Source organism: Pagrus major, chromosome 5 (assembly GCF_040436345.1).
Source record: "Pagrus major chromosome 5, Pma_NU_1.0".
In the NCBI taxonomy this organism is placed as follows: domain Eukaryota; kingdom Metazoa; phylum Chordata; class Actinopteri; order Spariformes; family Sparidae; genus Pagrus; species Pagrus major.
Window position 1 is genome coordinate 4523740 of NC_133219.1, and position 20592 is coordinate 4544331.

General features: G+C 40.1%; 1 protein-coding gene across 1 annotated transcript in view; it reads right to left on the minus strand.

Moving 5' to 3' along the window:
• Positions 1-8922, minus strand: part of nsmfb (NMDA receptor synaptonuclear signaling and neuronal migration factor b) — a 55940-nt gene extending 47018 nt beyond the window's left edge. The window contains exon 1 of the mRNA XM_073466779.1: positions 8748-8922. Within this exon, the coding sequence (XP_073322880.1) occupies positions 8748-8818 (71 nt within the window). The 5' untranslated portion in view covers positions 8819-8922. The remainder of the gene's footprint in view (positions 1-8747) is intronic.
• Positions 8923-20592: the final 11670 nt, after the last annotated feature.

Here is a 20592-nt window from a genome sequence, read left to right on the forward strand (position 1 = left end):
GGTCAGACAACACTGATGCCTCTATAGGAAAGGACAGAGCAGGCTGTTAATTATGAGCAGGCTCAGGTCCGTCGAATGTGTGAACTAGGCTGCTACAGATGTTCTACCAGTCTGTGGTGGCCAGTGTTATCTTCTTTGCTGTGGTGTGCTGGGGAGATGGCAGTAGCGGCTGTGTCACAATCAAACTGAATAAGCTGGTCAGGAAAGCCAACTCTGTGGTGGGGATGGAACTGGACAGTGTGGAGGCAGTGACTGATAAGAGGCCGAACTGAGGCGGCTCAGTAGCCTGTTCAGCCACAGACTCATCTAGCCACAAGCCTCAAAGCGCTTGGGGGGCTCCTTCTTACCATCAGACATCAGATTGCACACCACCTCAGGTGCTTCCTAATCCACTGGGACTCATACCATACACCAATTACCCCTTGATTCCACTGGCCATGTCTCTGTTACCTGGCGCTCTGGGAGTGCTTCAGAAGCGGAGCATCATGCCTGCCTGATGTTGACTTGTTCAGACTGTGTTAATTTCATAATTTCTCCTTGATTGTTGTGCTTTTACTGCTGTTCAGTAGGCTACGTTGTTAAATCGTTTCGTTATTTGTCCATTTTAAGTGTGTTTATAGTTAATACTTCCGACTTTGTGGTGCAGAGAGCGGAGAGCTGCTTCTTGTATGCTGCTGTGGCACAGCCAGTGGAAACATTAGCATTGTCTAGGATGACCGCGATCAACTCCGGAGACTGCATCATAGCCATGACAGATTCCACAGCCCGGTGGAATCTGGGGTCACAGTTATTGATGCATATTGCACATGTATAACCAGCCTGTATGAGTGTACTCAATGTATTTTTATCCCAGGAATTTCTTGCACATTGCATATTTACAAGAATATTGCACAGATATATGCACACAGATCCATCAAGTGTAAAGTATATAGCATTTCTATTCTATTGTACTTGATCTATTTATTTGAGTATATATTTTATTTTATATATTTTATATTTCTCTTAGTCAACTCCTACGTCACGCTGCTACTTTTTATATTGTATTGTTTTCACAGTGTTCATTCCCTTTTTGCTGCAGTACTAAATGGAACTTTCTCCTACGGGGGATCAATAAAGGTACATCTTATCTTATAATGTGCAGACAAGAGAGAACCCTTCCCCGCAGACTATAACACAAGTCTATGGTCCTTTTAAGGGAGCAACACCATGCTTATTTAGGAACACATTAAAGGCTATTGCCATTTTCCCACTAGCACTTTTGGCCACACCAAATCAAACCGAGCTGCGCTAATTTGCTTTTCCATCACCAGTTTTACTGTGTCAAATTGAGCCAAGCCCCGCTGGCAATGGACCTGCTCTGGAGTAGGGCCAAACTGTGATAGTCCCGCCTCCTCCTCCACCTGTGGCAACGTCTCGCAACTGTGACCAACCCGTAACAAGCACCTCCCCCTCAAATCGATACCCAACTCATGTGTAGGACACCTGAGAGAAAGACGTTTATAAAAGTCAGTGTGTTCAGATCTCAGTACTTGTGTAGCTTCTAAGTCAATCTCTTTAGTTTCTCGTCCTGTTTGTTCTTTCGTTTCCTGTAATGCTGCTTCATAATAGAACATTTTAAATGACAGGGGTTTTATTGTGAAGAAGTTATAGGAAATGAAACGTGTTTGTAATTGAATTAGCGGAGCCACTTTGTTAGCGTGATTCTTTGATAGTACTGCAGGGATTGGGACAAGCGCGTCATTGGTTTAAGACACATCTTCAAGCAGGTAGCCCAGTTGTGTCGGAAATGCAAAAAACTATGGGCCAACCTCTAGATGGAAAAAGTTGAGAGCAGAGCCTTGGTTACCTTCACAGGAACTGCTCCTAGCCACTGGTGTAGGTATGTTGATGACACCTGGGTCGAAATCAGAACAAGGGAAGTGGAAGCCTTCACAGAACACATTAATGCTGTGGACAATAACATTGAGTTCATGCAGAAAGATGTCAGAGGAGACAGTCTGCCCTTCTTGGACTGTGCAGTACACATTGAAGAAGACAGAAGCACATTGAGGTGTACAGAAAACCTACACACACAGATAACTACTTGCTGTTCTACTCTCATCAACCACTGGAGCACACGCTGGGGGTCATCAGAACCCTAAACCATCGGGCTGAGACCGTTCCCACTAAGACAGAGGGGAAAGAGAAGGAACAGAAGCACATCAGGAGAGCACTTAAAACCTGTGGCTACCCAAACTGGACCTTTGTCAAAACCTCTAAAAGATCCAGAGCAGAGAGAGAGGAGGAGACGGAAAAATGTAACAACATTGTCATTCCCTATGTCACAGGAATATCTGAGAAACTCAGGAGGATCTTTAATAAACCTTATATCCCAGTTCACTTCAAACCTACCATACACTGAGGCAGAAACTTGTCCATCCTAAGGACAAAACACCCAGGCATAAACAGAGTAATGTAGTTTATGCAGTTCAATGCAGCCAGGACTGCACAGATTTGAAAAAAGGGAAACAAAACAACCATAAACGAGCGCCAATTCCTCAGGCCAAGACTTACATCTGAAGGAAACAAATCATTCCTTTGAGGACAACAATGTAAACATCTTGGCCAGAGAAGACAGATGGTTTCAAAGAGGAGTAAAAGAATCCAGCTATGTCAAACAGGAACAACCGTCTTTGAACAGAGGAGGTGGACATTACTTATCACCCACCTACAATGCTGTACTGAGTTCCCTTCCCCGACAGCTTAACAACCATTCACACCTGGGCTCACCTATTACTAAAAACCCACATGAAGGCCGGTTTCGTCAACGACCCACAAATGGCCCTAACGACTCTGAAACTCAGAGCTCACACGTGTCCTGTAAGGACACTCCCACACAGAGTTTAAAAGCCTGCAACTCCCCTCCAGTTAGTTAGAACCTACGATACAGCACTTAGAAGTAAACTATTACGTGTAATTCTTGGGGATAGTGTGTGAAAGTGATATAACTTTCAAGAGCAAAACGTCACAAAGTGCTTCACAACAAAAATTACAGAAAAACAAAAACATAAACAGAAAAACAGAACAAAAAGCAAAGAAAAAAGCCAGTCAGCAAAAACATAGTAATGTAAAAATGCAGATACAAAAAGTAAGATCAAAAGTAAGTTTGAATAAATGAGTCTTTAGCTGCTTTTTAAATGTTTCAACAGTGTCCACATTGCATAAATTCAATGAAAGAGAGTTCCGGAGTGTAGGAGCTACTACTGCAAAAGCACAGTGGCCTTTTAACTTTAGCCTGGTGCGAGGCCTCAGATCTGGTTTTCCACCAGTGATTCTGACACGTTTATGTTTGAGAGAGGGGACCCAGATGTTTTATAGCTAATAGCCACACTGGACCGTGGCTGGAGCTAATCTGTGCAGTGATGAGGAAAGGCTCGCTGCTGACACAGACTTGTGGAAAGAGACCATGAAATCACATTTTCACCAAAGTGGAAACTATTACTGCCTGAAAACTGTTGTGCTGTGCAATTCCTTTCAGAAGTGACTCAAACATTCTTGAAATATTAAAGGTAACATCATCTCTAAAGTGCTCATTATGTTTACTATCGAGTGGTTGATCAAAGCAGACGGCCTGGTTTTGGTGTGTTGTTCTAGAAAGATTCATCATAAATGGGACAGAGAAGCGGTTCGGGCCATCACTAAGTGCTTCAGACACAGTGCATAAAGGAAAACACATTTTCACCCAACTTCCCTTAAAAACAAAGACATTAAATACAAAATTAAGTGCATAGTAATAGACAAAGACACCCTGCAAGCTTACAAGATGCTCATAACCCTTTTTGACCTTTCCTATCTTTTCCCTGCCCAACCCCCGGGTGTATTAAAAAATAAGTAGTGTCGAGACATTTCATACTGTATCAGCGTTGCAATGAACCAAAATCAAACCATTTTTAATGCAGATTTATTTTGTCATCATCCATCTTTTCATATACTGTAATGGAACATAACTGGATGGCCTGACTGTAGTTACAATAATTAGTTCCATGTTTAACTTCAAGTTAATGAGAACATTTAGGATGCACAACTACAAAGTTCCCTGATTCATGCCTGACTCTTGACCATGCAACCCAAATTCTAAATGCTAACACAACATCAGATGTTGTCAACAGAGGGATTTATTTGACAAATGTAAGACAGAATATCTTTATGAATACCCCAAAATCCTGCATGGTGTTCTTAGTAAACTCTTCACAGCATGTTCATGTTTGCCACCTGGCTGGTGTGCGATTCATCTAGCAAAGAACAGGAAAGGGATGAGAGAGGAAAACAATCAAATATGGCTTACGCTCAGCCTAATACATTTTAAATTTAGTGGGTTTACAGGTAAAAAAGAGGACCTGGATTTTTTTTTTTTTTTTTTTTACTTAGAAAATTACAGTTTGATTTCAACCTTTTTTTTGAAAAACAATTACTTCATATTCCTAGATTCCATGTTGTAAACAATTGTTGAAAAAATACAAAGGCCATGATATGCCTTTAAATTAAGTATATACCATCTACAATATGCGCTTTAAAATAGGAAGATAGTGTAAATGTAATTCTTATTTGTAATACAATTTAAAGAAGAGGTATTTCTCATTATTGATCAATGGAAAAGTTATAATGAGGTCACTGTAACATTTTGGTAACAACCACTGGACACACAACTCTATCTGTGCGTCATTTCCTGCCTGCAGAGATATACATGAAGAACGAACACACAGAAAGTAAAAGGAATTAGAAAATCTTGTCATTACAGTCAGGAATGACTGACTTGTGTCTCATATATATGCAAACATATTTACTGACCTGATACAATCTTCTATGAATCTCGTGTGAAGCCTGGCACCAGACACTTTTGGAATAGGCGATAACTGACAGTGTTACTGCAGCCGGTGCTGAATGTTTATTCAAAGCTACTGCTGTGCAGTTGAACAGATTATCCTCGGTTATAATCCCAAGTGACTCTGCAGGTTTTAAATTAATATAGATTAATAATTTGTGAGCTCCGAACTTGAACACAATTGCTCCCTCTGCTTCTGTCCCTGTGGTGTAACTCTGCCTAATTACTTGTTGAGTGTGTAGGTCAGGTGGAGTCCTTTTTCCTCGCACACACAGTGAATGACAGGGTTGTACGTGCACAACTTGTTACATATACAGTATTTGTTGTGGAACAACCTGCACGTGTAGAGCTGTTCAGCTCTGCTGGCGAGATGATGATGACACCTTTAACTGAAAACACACCATGCCACTAGGTGGTTTTAGCAGTTGGCCACTTTAAAGGTGCACTGTGTAGTTTTGTGGAAGACATTTTAATCAGAAGAAAAAGATCTTTATTGACTGATTGTTGTGCCAAAACAAACTAAATAACCAAACTCTTCATTTTCCTGACTGAAAATCCTGAATGTTTTACTTTGTTTTTATGTGGCGGACCCTGCCACCTTTCTGGCTTCAAATAGTGTTCTGGGACCTGATTTTCCTCTAAGAACAGCTTGTTTAATCAGTTATGGAAAAATATTTTATTTTGTTTGTATTATTACCTCATTCATATTGTAAATGTTAAAATTCTAAGTTTGAATTTCTTCTCCAAAACTATATCGTGCCCCTTTAAGTTAACATGTTTGGAAATATATATATTAACATTTTCAATAAGGACTCAGAAGAATCAACATTTATATCAAGTCTGGACAAACAAGGTTAAAGAACAGTGTGTGGGCTGAAAAGTAAATATATGACTTTATGCAACTTGCAAGTCATCTTTTTGGGGGTTTGGAAAAATGGCAGAAAAAATGCTTCTGGTCTCCACACTGTTTCCAGTCACATGAGGCAGTGTTGGCAGTTAGTCTGGACAGCTGTCATATAGTTGTACTACTTTTCATATTATTACATTGTGCAGGCTGCAGATATACAGCCTGTGAGTCCACAGGACTTATACTAGATTTCATGCCTGTATTTTACTGTTGCATCTCTAATGCAACAAAAAAAAAAGTAAATATATGACTCAATGTGGTCCAACATTTAGGAAACACGGCCCCTCTCTCTCTCACTTCCCACTCCACTCTGTGGTAGAACACCATGAACAAAAGCATAGTTTGGTCTGACAATTAAACTATAGTGACTGTCCAAGTATTAAATAATGGTTTCTAGTTTTGGTACAGCCCGGAATGTGATAAATGTTACAACACTATGAAATAAAGCAACACAGTCGTCAGCTAAAGCCAATCACCAGGACACCTGACCAGTTCTCCACTGGTTCTCCTCTTACCCAGGGCTGTTATCTCTCCTCATTCTTGACTGTTCCCTGCCTCTTGGATTCATAATTACATGGCTATGGTCCATCAAGTATAATGAAGATGTTTTTTCTACCTCGTCAGTGTAAAAAGAAGCACAGGGATCCTTTTCTCTAATTGCTTAACTTGATCTAGCTTAGCTGCTCTACCTTCAGTCACATCGCTGACATGAAAAGTATCGGTCTGGACATTACTGTAGTGTTTGTAGTGTATATGATTCAATCTGAAGCTATAAGGCCAAGTGCTTCGGTACTGATGTTTCCTGTGAGTGCTGGAAGATGAGGATCCAAAGAAACACATTCACTTCCTCTGCACTGCCATTATCATGGGATTGGATTTGTTAAGAGGGAAACAACCTTGCCATAGCTCTTTCACTGCACAACAGATAAACTCAGATCATCTGCTAGGATCAAGACACTATTAATCCGAGCTAGGGTTGCCACTGTGAAGACATTTTCCACCAGTAAATAAACCTGTCAGTGATTACACCAGGCATTTTACAAGAAAAGATGCTCGCTATCTGTAGTGGACTGGTGTTATTCCCAACCACAATACTTTCCCAAGCAACAAAGCCCTGGTTTGTCCGTCATTAACAATGTTCTGACAGTGGTGGAGGAACTATTTCTCTTTCAAACTCTCTTTCACCGACTGAACAGCACACTCACTGCTGCTTGAACAGAATCGGACGGAAAAGTATTAACAAGCCAGCATCCTTAACGTAAACACACGTCATAGCACAGCAACAACAGGTTTTGTGTTTCCACAGCTGATCGATGCTGATAAACACCCTTGACTCCTGCAGAGTACTGTACACATTCACATTAAAGACAAAAGGCAGATGTTCTTGGGTGTCAGTGAGTTTTTTTACAGTATGAAAGGGGTATAATTGGGCAGGAAATACATCAGAGAACAGCTGCCTTGGCTGCAGACAGATCAGAATCTGCTTTACTGGCCAAGTATGTGTACACTTACAAGGAATCTGACTCTGGTTTTACATTGTGTACTTGTGCTGAAATAGACAAACAGCTACAAACAAGGACAACTACTGAACAAATAACTTATAGAGGAGCGACAAATTAACAAACGCAGAGAGAGTACCAGAGAGGCTGCCTTGTGTTCAGGGAGCTCGCTGCAGCCGTCGTGATTTATTAAGAGTTAACTGTGAGGTGTGAAAGAGCAAGTGAGGCAGAGAAGGAGGCGATAAAGAGATAAATGAAAAAATGAAGAAAAAGAAAAACTGAGCTGGAGAATGTGTGCATAAGGCAGTGTGGTGCTGACTGTGTAAGTAGATGGAAAGGTCATACGTTGTGTGCACGAGTAGATCTACTTCTGACAGCAGAAATGCTTCATTCGTCTGTGTTCTGCCTCCCGAGGTCAGTCAGTGGGCAACACAGACCACATCTCCCACCACAGAGCATTAGTCATCCTGCCTTCAGACTCACAAAACACACACATGACACCAAGACTCTTCATGGCATGACTCATAACATCAGAGATAAATGTCACAATTTAGTCACAAGTCCAGTGAGTCCAGGTCAATGACTATGTCTTTAAAACAAAGGAAGTGCAGTCTGTACAGGTACGATGGAGCGGCTTCCTCATCTTATTTTTGCTGGTAATGATGTTTTGATTATGTTTAGACGATTATGCAGAGAGATACAAAAATCAAGCTGAATCAACCAAAATATGACAGATGGAATTTTGACTTTGAGTTCATTTTTATTTAATGGTGTGTGTCTAAAACTGAGTGTAAAACTGCCAGAAACCACTTTTACTTAATTATAAGTTGTTGTTTTTTTTTTTTGCTAAGGCCGCAGCCAATGATTGATTTTGCTGTTGTTTAATATGCAGATCATTGTGTTGATTCATTAAATCAATTAATCACTTGGCTGTTTCACTGTTTTTAATTCTTATCACTATTTTCTGACATCTTTTAGACCAGGCCATTAATTGATTTTATTAATCACTTGGTCTAAAAAAAAAAAATGCAGAAAATAGTAAATATAATTTAAAAAAACAGTCCAAAACACACATTCAGTGTAAAGATGTCAAACCGAGACAAACAATAAACAGCTGATGGTTTCAGCTCTAAAACAAAGCTTCTCCTTATAAGTCATATTAGGTCTCTATATGCTGCTGTGCACAGTATGGTGTCAGGGTCATGATGCCAGATCACAGCCCAAACTGGTTAATAATAATTCTCCACAGTTGGTTTTATGTTACTTTTACCAGCTGGATTCATGAAGAGTTATTATCCCTCGTCAAAGTGCATTAATCACAGAACCTGAGATAAGTTGATCTGAAGCGCCTGTGTGGAATACTGAGTTAACCTACAGGAACACGCAGAAGCAGCAGTCAGCTGCGCTACGCAGGTTTCCTCCTTGCGGTTTCCGAGCGCTCCGACCCCGGCCACCTCACACCCCGGACGGAGCTACTCACCGAACTTTAGCGGCCACGGACGATATGGCGTCACTTCTCAGGTTCTTCCTTTTTGACACCGCAGTTCCCATGCTGAAGTGGAAACGACCCAGGAGAGAAAACGCAGACCATTCCACACACTGATTGGCAAGGGAAACAAGCGAGGTAGAAAAAACACCAGAAGTGGAAAGAAAAATCCTCCCAGTCCAGCCGGTACCGACCACAGTTATTTCATTTCATGTGTTCGGATAAAGCTGAATGTTCCAGAAAGAAGCAGGCTGAGCGCAGCGGCACTGCCGGAGGACGAGCGAGCCGCGCTGCTTCTGCTCTCCTCATCACGCTGAGGCTCCCAGGAAGGAACCGGAGACCATACAAGGAAGCAGCGCGCCCGCCTCACGCACCGCCTGCACAGGTGCGGGATGGGCAAGAACAGGATGAATACCAAGGCTCATTATATTGGTTGTATATTGGAAAGAAGCAGGTGTGGACACATGAGTCCTTAATCTTAATTAAGTTAATTAAATCTAATTATCTGTTGTCAGGGGGGGGGAAATGCCGTGCATTTCTTGTGAAAGCTGTGGGTGTAATAAATAAATGAGCAGGTAACATGGGTTCAGCCTCAGACACATCCACTCTGTCCCTGTCCCTGTCTTTGTCTTCTGTCTCTGCCCTGCTGTGAGTACAGACATACTTCACATGCAACATGCAGGCCAACATTAAATGCTGCTTAAAACTCAAATATTGAACAAACTACCGTAGAGAAGACACCAGGATGCTTATAACAGTGCCACTGTCACAGGATATGGAAGCCCGTATAAATAATAACAATAATAATAATAAAGCCTTGGTAAAGGCCTTTATAATGAAAAAAGATCCCATGGGAAAACATAACTATGAGATTAAAAGTCAGAACTGATATAAAGTCATAATTATGAGATACTTTTAACACAAGACAACAAATAGCAGTTCTTAGTCTGACCTCCTTTTCATCTTTACATGGATATGGATTGTGATTGTGCACACTGAGCAGCAGCTGGACTCCTCCGGTCAGTCTCATGGTTATAGTTCGTTGCATCAAAAACGTTGGTTGCGTGGAATTGTGACTCAGAGGAACAGGTGGATGGTGAAGGTGTTGATCTGAGGTCAAGAAACAGACCGTGAGGCCATGGTCCAATCTATGTCTGGCACATTTGATGGCTATGACAAGCTTAAGTTATTTGGAATTGCAATCAGTGGATGCACTAATGGGTTTTCCAGAAAGATGATACGGAATGAAATTTATAAAACAAACAACGAATCACAGATCATTGCAGGCTACTTTACGGGTGCTGTGATCAGAGCTGCTGGGTGTCCTGCCAGACTTGGACTTGATTTAGAACAGAATATCGCTTCTTTTCTGGAATGCAGCAGTTTTTGCATTTTTTTTCTGAGAACCAAGCTGAAACAGTGTAACCTTTGGTCCAAGCATTGGAAACCAGCAGACTGAACACTGGTGGCTGATCTTGCGAAGTGGGTGAGTCCAGTTTTGAGTAGACCTATTTGACTAACTGAGAGGCTACTTCTCAGATAACGTATTGGACATGTACTCGATTTGGTTATGCTTTCTCCAAGCAGTTGGCAATTTGGGAGGTAAAGGATATATAAAAAGCCACAAATGGGCCATGTGTACAAAATCATTTTAAAAAACAGGGCCATTGCCTGTGTTCTGTGCAGAAAATGATATATATAATATTGTGTTGTTTGGCATAAACAATACTGTGGGCTGAGGTGTTCAGAGTAGCTCTGAGTCTGTATCATTTTAGAATGTTGTCCTGTCTCCTCTGTGATAAATGGAATGACATAATGCCAAAGCCCCTTTTATATTCTTTGGGCACTTCCACCTGTTTTGATAGCTGTGAAACTGTGATTGCAACATTATGCAATTGCAGAAAATCACTATTTTCACATAGGTTTATTAATGTTATTGTGCTAACCCACCACATAACAAGAGAAGCAGCCTTCTGAAGCATCTGCTTGCTATAAAGGTCTGTAAGCTGGGCATGACTCCACCCAGAAATCTAAATACCCACTTTGATGAGGCTGCTGAGCCTGTTTTTGTTGACAAAAGTCAAGTTACCATATCAAACAATCATACAGGACAGTTTACAGTGGCAGCAACATGAGCTTCAAAACGGTTTCTATGAAGAACTTCACCCAAGTATGTTTAGCTGTCCATCGACTCAATACCATCACCTTTGATTGTGGTGAGTGAAGGACTAGGAGGATGAATAAGCTGGTGATCATATATTACTTTTTTATTTGCCAGTTCTCTTTACCAGTCACTTTGAAAGATGAAGGGACAGTCCTGACACCATCCCCTGTGACTCCTTCCTCCAACTGAAGCCCACCAGCTCCACCTCCCTCAGCTCAGCAGGGGTCTGGGCCCGTCCACCTCCACTGCCCACCTCAGTGGCATCATCCGCAAACACCTGGCAAAGCAGCTAGGCCAGACTCTGAAGCTCCATCCACCCTGAAGATCTGTGCTGATCAGCTGTCTCTCATTCACAGAAATCTTCAACACCTAACTGGAAATATGCCATGAGCCAGACTCCTTCAAAACCTCCACCGCCACATGGGAGCAAATATAAACAGGACACCCATCAGTTAGCTAGGCTAATGCTCCTCTTATCAGCCTAGCATGCATTCAGCTAGCTATTTGTTGTAAGCCTAACGTAAATCTCAACTAAATATGAACAGCAGCCACACATACATCCAAACATATACAGCATGAACTACGCCTGATAACTAGGGATAAAATGTTTGTTTCCAATCCAGCTCCAGTCAGCAGTTAACAGTAATGTGACATAAACACAGACCACGGAGGTCTCCTTAGCGGATCACTGCTTCAGTCAGGTTGATAAATCCACATTTTAATCCAAAAGTTAAAAAAGTAGTCTCTGAGCTCTACTTCCATCAGTAAACATCTCCGGATCAGAGCTGAATCTGATGAGACTGTTTATTCCTCAGGTCTAGTTCAGCCCTGGACTGCTCCGAGCAGCTGGGCAGCAGCTCCTCCCCACAAAATACTCTGCAGATGTCTTATGTTGTGTTAATTAATAGCGAGCACCCTAGTGGCTGTAACTACACATTGCATGTTTAATACAACACAATGCCTGGACTCATAGAACCTGAGTTACATACAAAAACTAATAGTTACGATCCTCAACCCACACAAACAGTAAAGTCTTCTGTAATGGCATGTAACTGGCCATAAACACATACGTAGCACAGGAATTACATGAACACCTTTTAAATACTCACCACTTCGGAACAACCCCGATTATCAACAAAACCATAAAATACTGAATTATCACACAGTTCCAACACATATCCAAAGCTTGGCTTTCCATTCTCTTTAAAGAACTGACTCATCTGTACAATATAAATCAAAAATACTTTTTTCAATATCTACAACTGAATTTAGTCACAACACATAAGGTCACCTTCAAACAAGACAATATTAAATCATCCATATTAGCAGACAAAATACTCAAGCTCACAACACTCAATATGACTCCCCCACACCAATTGCAAAATGGGAGAAAGACATCTCATTTTCATGATCAATAAACCTCCAACTCATACAGCACAAGGTCAACCACAGAACACAATGCACTCAAAAAAATGCATTGTGTTCTGCACCAAATGGGCCATTCAGACACAAGTAACTGCTCAATCTGCTTCCCTCTGGCGCTGCCCACTGATAGTGGGTGTCCTATCTTCACACACACTCCTAAACCACAGTATTAAAGTAGAACCTATCGCTCTAATTGTCGCCAAGAAGACCATCCTAAACTGGAAAAGCAGGACAAAACTAGATATCTTAGTATTGTTATGGACAGATCAGAGATTCCCCAGGGTCCTGATATGAACAGAGATTTCTCAAGATCTAGGTCACAGGTAATCAGAAGCTATCGGGTGCATCTGTGATGTTCTACCTCAGCTGGCTGCCATCAGTCAGCTGGGAGACTATATGAGGGGCTGCGTGTGAGAATCTGAGTTGAGTGTTTGAGATTTATTTCTTTTGGCCAGTTTCTATACATTTTGTTTCCCCCCTGATCAGTGACTCCCACTTCACCTTTGGTTTTTGGGTCCAGTGTTTTTTGTCCGTCTATCATTTTGATAGAATCATTTAAATGATGATCATATTTTACATACTGTTTTTTTATTTTACTAATCATTTTTTATATGTTATATATTTTTTTAGTCAACAAACAAACAAAAAGAAATCAGCAGAGATAAAAACATAATTACTTTTTCGAGTGACGAATATTTTAAAGTAGGATATGATGGTGTCAGAGAACATACAGGTAACTTGGCACATTGTTGCAATTTCCCACAGAAACGTGCCTTGTCTGCACGTGCCAGGTGTCTGAGGTGAGTGATTGGCACAGTGGAAGTACAATTAGTACATAACCATGTGCTGAAGCCAGATGGACCTGCAACTCCAGCTGTGCAATGACCTACTTAACTGTGTGACCCGCTTTGTTTTTTACGTTAAAAATGGATGACACGGAAGCTGTGAGAATAGTAGGCATGCCAAGAGTAGAGAAGAAAAAACTGTCATTTGAAGTTAAATGGGACGAGTAAGAAAATGGACGACAGAGTGGTCAAAAATAGGTGGGACTGGGCCCTACTGGACCTACTGCAGTCCTCGAATCACAATGTGAGTATACTTGGCAGCTGGTTGCAGTAAATGTATGAAACTGGGTTTCACTGATATAATATGTAAAATATAAAAATTTTAAACAGCTAGACCTTTGTTATGTATTTTGTTGAGTTGTTCCATTGTCCTAAAAACTTCCAAACAATGTTCAGACCCAAAGAAATCCTCAAGTGTACTCGAGGTAATGTGTGTTTCATTTGGTCGCCTGTCACTATAACTTCTGGCAGAGAGTCAGAGTGAGGAAGAAAGTCGGCGAATGAGACTAAATGTGAAATGAATAAAATCTTGTTCATCATTTTTTCTGCTTGAGTCACAGACAAAGGTTTTCATTGACAATGAAGAAACTCCCATGATCCCATATTATTTACCTCTTGTTTTGATTGAGAGACCCCTAGTGGCAAAAATGATCATTGAGTGAAAACATTTTATATATGAGCATTATTATAGTTGAAACAAACCGGTGAAGTGAATGATTTTCATTTGATAAGGTTTCTCAAATAAGTGTAGTTAATTCCATTATAAGCCAAGTAATACTAGGTGATTAAATAACTTAAAGATGCTAAGTGTTATTTTTGTTTCTAGATATCAAAGTTTCACCCAGTCAAGACCACATGGAGCCCATGGGATAGACTGCCATAACATTTTGTAGACATGAGCATTAGCTCGTTAAAACCTCTGTGCCAATGTACAGCATCACAGATCCAATACCATGACTCTGATAAGGCTTTCAGACATTGAACCTCCATTGTCTCTGATGTAAACACAGTTTGTAAATGTGCGCTGCCCCCAGTGGCAGTCCAAGCTTGCATGACGCCCTGAGCGGCTGCCCATGTTGCCCATATGAGGAACCACCCCTGGCTGCTCCATGCTGCTGCCATATCGTGTTGGGTACCATTCACATTTAAAAACAATACCAGTACCTGGAATTCAATACTGGTACCAAACTGTACCTTTTTTTTCTTTTTTTGTCTTTTACTAGTAAGTTATTTCAGTTCTAACCAGTAAAACTATTCACTTCTAGTCAATATATAATGAGTCATATTTCCAGTAACAGTGCACATCACAAGTCAGTCAGTCTTAGTTTTATTTCAGTAGCATCTTGCTATACTGCATATAGATCTGGTAAATAAAATACTTTTCTAAGTAAACTGCTGCATTTAGCTGTTCCTGCTGCATTAATAAAATAATAAATACAATAAGATTTTAGGCCTAAAGAAAAGAGACCCTGAATGTTAAATGATGTTAATTTAAAGGCTCACACTTTTGCTGTGTGCAGTAGACAGCGCAAATGTGAGCCTTTAAATTAACATCCGTCACCTTAAACATTAAACTTGAAAACTGTCCTTTTAAACTCATTGATCTGACCTCATAAAAGTGGAAAATAAAATGTACAATAGAATGAATAAAACATGTACTTTGTGAAGTAAACTCATACATTTAGCTGTTCCTGCTCATCAAACTAGTGCTATAAAAACAAATACAATAGAAAACACATGAGAAAACATCAGGATATACACTCTGTATGTGCTGCCCTCTCCTGGCTCCACTAGTGATGGCTGTATTTTTAAACTATTCTGAGTTGGGTCAAACCCCTTGAGCTTGCTGTAGAGGCTCAGTGTCACAGTGCTACAGCAACAGACTGAATTAACAATGTGAAGTCAGCAATTACAAGTTTGTTTACAAAGCATAAAGAATACTGTATATACCAGCAAATATAAGCACACATGTTGTTTTATGTTAAGTATGTGAATTAAAACATATCGTTTGTAAATTGATTTTTATCAGGGTCACGATGCTAACCTCTGTTAGCGTGTTAATGAGAATTCCCATTATGTGTTAGCATCAAGCTAGGGAGCTAAGCACTTGTGACAAAAAAAAATGACTCGGGAATCAAAGAATGTATATTGTAATACTCGGTGACAGTATGCAGTTCACATAGCCTACCGTTGGTTACTTACCGAGGTTTCAGACATACTGCGCATATGCAATACTGTTTTAGCAAAGTCAGCAGCATGTTGGCTGAGTTTTGGGGAGACTCACTCTGTCTTTCTCCCTATAATGTTACAGTAAAGATGCTCTCTAACATACCAAAGTTTGGCACCGATTGATTTAATATGAATTGGTACTCAGTGGTACTGATGTAATTCGGTCAGTATCCTTAAAAGTACCGAGTTCAGTACCCAACCCTACTGCCATAAGAGTCTATGATGACACAACCTATTAGTTTTTAAAATAATTAGGACCCAAATGCAAGACACACAGGCAGGCAGGTTGAAAACAAAAAGCAAGCTTTAATATTGAAGCTGTTGTCCAAAATCCAAAGTCCAAATAGTTTAGCAACAAAACCGACAAAAAAAGGCTGAGCAACAACCAAAGAGAAACATAAAAACTGAAAGAAGTAGAAGATGCTGAGGCACATGGTTGTGCCATTCATTCAAACACTGAGCATGTTTTGAACTCTCTGGATGAGCCCCCCACTTCAGCCTCACTCCTGATAACAGCAGAGAAAATGGTCTCTACAGAAAATAAGTCATGTCACTGAGTCACATCATGCCCTAGATCCACAACGGTGTCCAAGACAACAAACTAAAAAAAGGTTTGTACCACCGCGGCCTAAAACCCCTTTTCATCTTTCTTACCTTAAAGACATTAAAACCAGTAATGTGTATTTTTTCAGTGGCACATTTTTCTAATTCTGTCCAATTTGCAACAGTCCGGTAGTAATAGTTATCTGCTATATATTGTTAACGTAACCTAGTTCTATTTAAGCCCCTAATCAGGCGACTGTAATCATGCGTCAGCATGCAATAGTACTTTGGGAGAAGGGCTGGTATATGAAGCTTTAGTAATCAAGTCATGTCTAACTAGATCCCCATTGGGATTGCTGAAAAACTTGGTATTTGGCTCGGGGAGTAGCACCTTACGTTCTGTCACACAGTGTTTTGTGCCTGATGCCCGTTCTCGTTGCCTCACACTGGGTGTCTCATCACTTGATTTCTACGAGTTTTATTTTTTTGTGATCATCACTGTTCGTGTCCCTTGTGAAACCAAAACTGACCATTGACTTATGTTAATCCAAACCAAGATCGTTTCCTAAACCTAACCAGGTAGTTTTTCTGCCTAAACCTAACCTAACAGTTATGTTGCATAACCTTACCAAACTGTGACTGCAAACTGGAAATATTTTTTAAATACTTGAAAACAATAAATTCACTGGGTATAAAAATCAAAAATGTCTAAACTCTGGTCCTCCGCATGGAAGCCATCTGTAAGATCCTTTCATCCAGCACTAACTGCTACACTGTAACACAGTGATACCTGTCTGGGATGTTTTATTCAGTATTTGCTTGATTGGCTTTTTGAATCAAAGTATTTTTAATCCCTGATGATGATGATGATGATGATGTAGTTTGGTGGATTGTTCTAGTCCAGGTAGAAGAACTTCTACACTTCTCATTGTATGATGTGTTCGAGGACACGGTACCACCAGCTGGCCACTACTCACTTGTCATACACGACAAAAATCAGAGTAAGCTAGTTTTCTGTGTACCATTCCACATGAGTGTTTCCATAAATACCAGAGACCTGGTTCTCATTTCACCTCTACAGTCAGGCAGGACAGTCATTTATGCATCTCAAACATTAATCCAGAAAGAACAGTATCTACCATAAGTTTTTTCTACCATCATTTTTATCCTGATTGCAAACTTTGTATGAATGATTTACTGTGACAACTCATTATCTATCTTTACAGTATATTAATATGTGTGCAAAACATATTTAAGAAAAGTTTTTAAAAGACAATTTACATTTTTTCAAACATTAACTTCTGCATACATTTTAAGTTTCATTCTTAGAAAGCTCCTTAAGATTATGCAATGAACACTAACATTTTGATAAGAATTCATCTGTGTGACAGTATTATTTGATAATGACCATTTTTTTAAATGCAAAAATGATTCACATTCACTGATAAACTGATTTTTGTACAAAAAGAAATCGTAAAATACAGCAACGCTTAATCTTATGTTCCATCTCCTTGTCAGTGCTTCAGTGGAGGGTCGGCTTCTTCCTGTAAATGTACCACTTCCACTGGTAGTCAGTGTAGTCGTCCTTCAGTCAGATAATCAAATAACAATCTGTTCTTTAAATGTGTTGCACAATGCTCCCATCTAGTGGTTCAACAGAAGCTCTGCAGTTTAAGCTCTTAAATTCACACCACAGGTTGTACTTGTGCTTTGTTTACATTGCACAAGTATATTCATGGAGGAGCATTAACAGTATATATTAAAGCAACAAAATGTAGCTTTCTGCTTAACACTAGTTAACTGTTGAGTCTCATCACCAGGCCATCAAACACTGATGCTCTGGGTTGGTGCCCCGGTTCTGAAGCCGATCCAAAGTGTCCTGGGGATGAGGCTCAATCAGCTAGCTTTCTGCAGAAAGTTACATTTTGCTGCTTTAGGGACAAGTTGAAACTGTAATGTCCCAAAAGTACACAACCATTCCAAAGGCTAGTTTGATGAGAATCACTTAGATGAAATGAATAAAATTACTATCATAGTGATTTAGTCGTGAACAGAAAAGGAACTGGAGCGTTTATCGAATGTTGATAAAATCACTGTGGCTCAGTGACAATCAAACATGCATTTAACAGAAGCACAAACTCCTGCATTTGGTTGTATTTTGTTCGCCTCAATGTAACAGTTGTGTGGTCTGTTTCTCTGCTGCTTCCTCTTGGCTTTCTTTGAGGACTCAGATTCAATCAAACTAATGCTGCTGTATTTTACCCCCTTACAGGATGGAGGTTGCTCCTCTTCATCATCACTAAGCTGGGGAGTGTCTGGGAGATTAGATCAAGAAAGAAAGGCAGATTCTTGATCAAGACATCTGCACAAATGAGAAATGGTGTTGAAATTGAAGCTGGATGCATTTCTGATTCATTTTTTCCACACCTGCCTCTGATCTTTTCATTTAAGTCAAGACTGAAAAGTCTCTACTAATTAATGCCAGTGGTGCTTATTGGTTTCTAACTGTAGCCGACGTCTTTTACATAAGCCCAACTAATGGCGTTTAGGAGACACTTTTTAGATTGCCTACTCTAATAACTCAACTTTAAACAACAGCGTATTCAATATTTAATGTAACATTAGGCAGACATACTGACAAACTGTCTTTGGATGGGGTCTCTGAGGTTTGTTTTGTCTTTCCTGATATCCTTTTTGACGATTGCTAAGATAATTGATTTTGACTCTAACAAAAGTATGAATATAATTAATCTTTAAAAGATGCTCCGGTAACAAGTGCTGAACTCTCTTAGCTCCTCGTCTTTGAAGAATTCTGTGAAACTGTTTCCTTCTGGTTTTCTTCTTGTGTTTCTGTCCAACATACCATAGTAACAGGTCATTTAAATCTATTTTCTAACAGCTGCTGACACAGCTGAAGCGTGCAGTGTTTGCTTGCCGCCAGTGATTCCAGAACGTTATGGTTTATGTATTATTATCTTTATAGTGATCATTCCTGGTGTGGACGGCCCTTAACAGTATAGGCACCTCTAACCTTGTGAATCATGGCTGACCTGTTTTTGTGGTGATTGTTGGATTACCATCCAGACGGTGACTCGTCTTTCAAATATTGGCAAAGAGCCCACACTTATATACACTATATGTACAGTTGTTTTACTGTGCAAAATAAATAATAAAATTTGATTCAGAGCCAACCCCCAGTCCATTCTTGGATATTATATACAATACTCTTCTTGTGCATTTCTCATAATAATAATAAGTTGGTGATGCACACAGTTGTGTAAGTTGCTTCTTACCTATAGGGGTGCTTGGTCTCTTATTGGTCCTCAACTCCATTGTGTTGAGTTGTTCCAGCAAACTGTGAACCTAAAGGAAAAAGGTGTAGACGCAAAAGGTTGTGGGGGTTAAATTATTCACCAGACAGAACAGACTAATGGTCACGCAATTAAATGATTTAAAGTGCTATGCATGATGAATCAATGTCAGAAGCTACAAGAAGAAAAAAATATTTAACTCTTTTTTTTTTATTATTGGAAAATTGACAAGGACTTTAAACCCAATTAGAGTTCTGACACGTATAAAAATGTATAGACAAGTGATGGCCAAGATAAAAAGTTATAGATACATTTGAGTGTACATAAATACTATATATCAGTCGTCTCATGTAACTCTGGTAAGTCCATTTTCCAAAATGTCAGACTGTTCCTTTTAATAGTTATATAAAATGAATCAGTAGAAACTGACAACAGTTTAATCATGCTGTTTAATCTGTCACAGTCTGTCATGTTTCTGTGTTGGATTTGTGTTTGTGGTGTTTTGCTTCCTGTGTTTGCAGAGGTGCACTGAGAGGCTGGGCGGGGTTTCCCTCCACCAGGAGCTGCTGACACGCACACCTGCAGCAGATTGGCAATCAGCACCTGCTGAAAAGCTCTGGTCTTCATGCTTCCTGCTGCCAGATGATTTTGTCAGTACCACGTGGTACATGGCTCCTGCTAGTGCAGCTCACTTTAAGAATTTTCTGTTTGTTTTTTTGTGCCTATCTCAAAGAGATCTAAGTTCACTTTGTTTTTTGCCTTCAGTGATCCACCTCGTTTCCAACTACCAGCGGCTCTGTTTCCATTGACCCAGCCCTCAGCACCTCTGCAGCCAACAGCCTTGCCCAGAGCTCTCCTAAACTTCACCTGTCAGGTGGATTGTCTTAAAACAGATTTCAATATGTAAAAATATGTACAAATGGTTTTGGTAAGACTGACAGTGAGAAGATGGAATCAGTACTGGACTCTCCAGGCAACCCCTGAAGAAGAGGTAAAGTCTTGTTGTATGTGTCCGTTAGTTTTAGTAGTTTCACCTGTGCGTTTCCAGCACTGACACGTCTTCTCTGAATAGGTCTATGAACAACAGGCACACAAACAAGAGTGCTCTGATTCTGACAAGAACTAAACAGTCCAGTGAGCAAAAAGAACAAACCTTTGACAGGGAAGAGTTCCCTCTCTAAAGCTAAAGAGTCTTTCATCCTTTTACAGGAACTCCTTAATGAATGCACACATACTTGTGTCCAAAGTGATGGAAATGTGGATGCAATTTGAGAGAACTGTGATATACCCATAATGGCAACTGATCACAGTATAAAGATGGA